We start from the raw sequence: 1,966 nt of genomic DNA on the forward strand, positions 1-1,966 counted from the left end.
TGGAGGCTACATGATCGTTTCATGCATTAGATTCTGTAATAAATTCTGCAACATTAAGTGGGAGGCACAAACTAGATACATTTTAAGATTTATTTCAACTCATAAATTCTATGAGTATTTAATTCTATGTTATGTCTAGAAAAGGTAAAAAATAAAAAATTATTAATACTAAGATTTATATGGCACCATTTGCCATGACAAGTGATCCCCTTGATCCTTATTTTAATTCTTAGAACCATAACAAGATTCTCTGTGCTTCTGTTCTGCCTCTCTTACTTCTGTTTTTTACAATCTCTTTCATGCTCTCAATTTATGTTTCAGTTCTATATTAATGTTGCCAACAAGAGCTGAATTTTAAACAATGGAATGATTACTATACATTTTCTATAGCTGTGGTTCTCATAATTTAGTATGCATCAAAATCCCCTGGAGGGCTGGTTAAATCATGAACTGTGGGCCTCATCCCACAGTTTTTGATTCAGGAAGTTGGTGATGTGGCTTGAGAATCTGCATCCCTGACAAATGCTCAGGCGCTCCTGGGGCTGCTGGTTTGGGACCACACTTTGAGAATCACTGCTCTACACCAACTTCACAGAGATGTATGAAGCCCCTTTCTTCTCTCTGTTTCTCCTTTCTATTCAGTTGTATTTTTCAGGAATAACTTTTGGTTCTTTATTCAACAGGAATCATGATGTTATCCAAAGGAAATCAAAGTACCATACCTACTTTTGTTCTCCTGGGTTTTTCAGAATATCCAGATCTCCAGATTCCACTCTTCCTGGTTTTCTTGTCTATCTACACAGTCACTGCAGTGGGGAATTTAGGCATGATAATAATCAAGATCAATCCCAAATGCCACTCGATCATGTTCTTTTTTCTTAGTCACTTGTCCTTTGTAGACTTCTGTTTTTCCACCACAGTTACGCCTAAACTGGTGGAGAACTTGATTGTGGAAGACAGAACCATCTCTTTCTCTGGTTGCATTCTACAATTTTGTTTTGCTTGCATATTTGGAGTAACAGAAACTTTCATGTTAGCAGCGATGGCCTATGACCGTTTTGTGGCAGTTTGTAACCCCTTGCTCTATACCACTAGTATGTCTCAGAAGCTTTGTGCGCTGCTGGTGGCTGGGTCTTACTCATGGGGCATAGTGTGTTCCCTGACAGTGGCATATTTTCTTCTTGCATTATCCTATTGTGAGTCCACCATCATAAATAATTTTATCTGTGACCACTCTGTAATTGTTTCCATAGCCTGCTCAGACCCCTATATCAGCCAGATGCTATGTTTTATTATTGCCATATTTAACGAGGTGAGCAGCCTGATGATTATTATGACATCCTACATACTCATTTTTATCACTATTTTTAGGATGCCTTCTGCAACTGGGCCCCAGAAAACCTTCTCCACCTGTGCCTCCCACCTGACAGCCATCACCATCTTCCATGGAACAATTCTTCTCCTTTTCTGTATCCCTAATCCTCAAACTTCTTGGCTCATGGTTAAAGTGGCCTCTGTGTTTTACACAGTGGTGATTCCATGCTGAATCCTTTGATCTACAGCCTTAGGAACAAAGATATGAAAGACACATTCAGAAAATTAGTTGTCACAAAATTGCTTTGTCACTCACTTTAATAGTGATATAGTCATTATTTTATTTCTGAAAAGAAATGATTTGCTATGCTACAGATTGCTCAACTCTTGCAGTGCAATTGAGAATTCCAACCATTTAATCAATAGGCTCTTAGTTAATACATTTATGGCAGCACATTTTATGATTATGGATTTTTGCATACATTAATTTTTAGTGAAATAGCTCTAAACCACATGTAAACCAAAATTTTATAAAATAAAATTCTTGGACTATATTTTGCAATATTTGTAAATTATTTTAAAATGCTTTATCCTACAGTGTAATTACATATGTGTGTTTCCAAAGTAAAACTAATTATCAGTTCATCAAATA

The 1,966-nt window shown here is 36.6% G+C and overlaps 1 protein-coding gene across 1 annotated transcript; it reads left to right on the plus strand.

Annotated features, from left to right (window-relative positions):
* The first annotated feature begins 688 nt into the window (after positions 1 to 688).
* Positions 689 to 1,635, plus strand: LOC106799983 (olfactory receptor 5D13-like). The gene is given in 2 exon segments (XM_014779654.2): positions 689 to 1,538; positions 1,541 to 1,635. Coding segments are annotated over 2 exon segments (945 nt in total).
* The last annotated feature ends 331 nt before the right edge of the window (positions 1,636 to 1,966 follow it).

Source organism: Ceratotherium simum, chromosome 34 (assembly GCF_057802395.1).
Source record: "Ceratotherium simum simum isolate JZ-2026a chromosome 34, ASM5780239v1, whole genome shotgun sequence".
Classification (NCBI taxonomy): domain Eukaryota; kingdom Metazoa; phylum Chordata; class Mammalia; order Perissodactyla; family Rhinocerotidae; genus Ceratotherium; species Ceratotherium simum.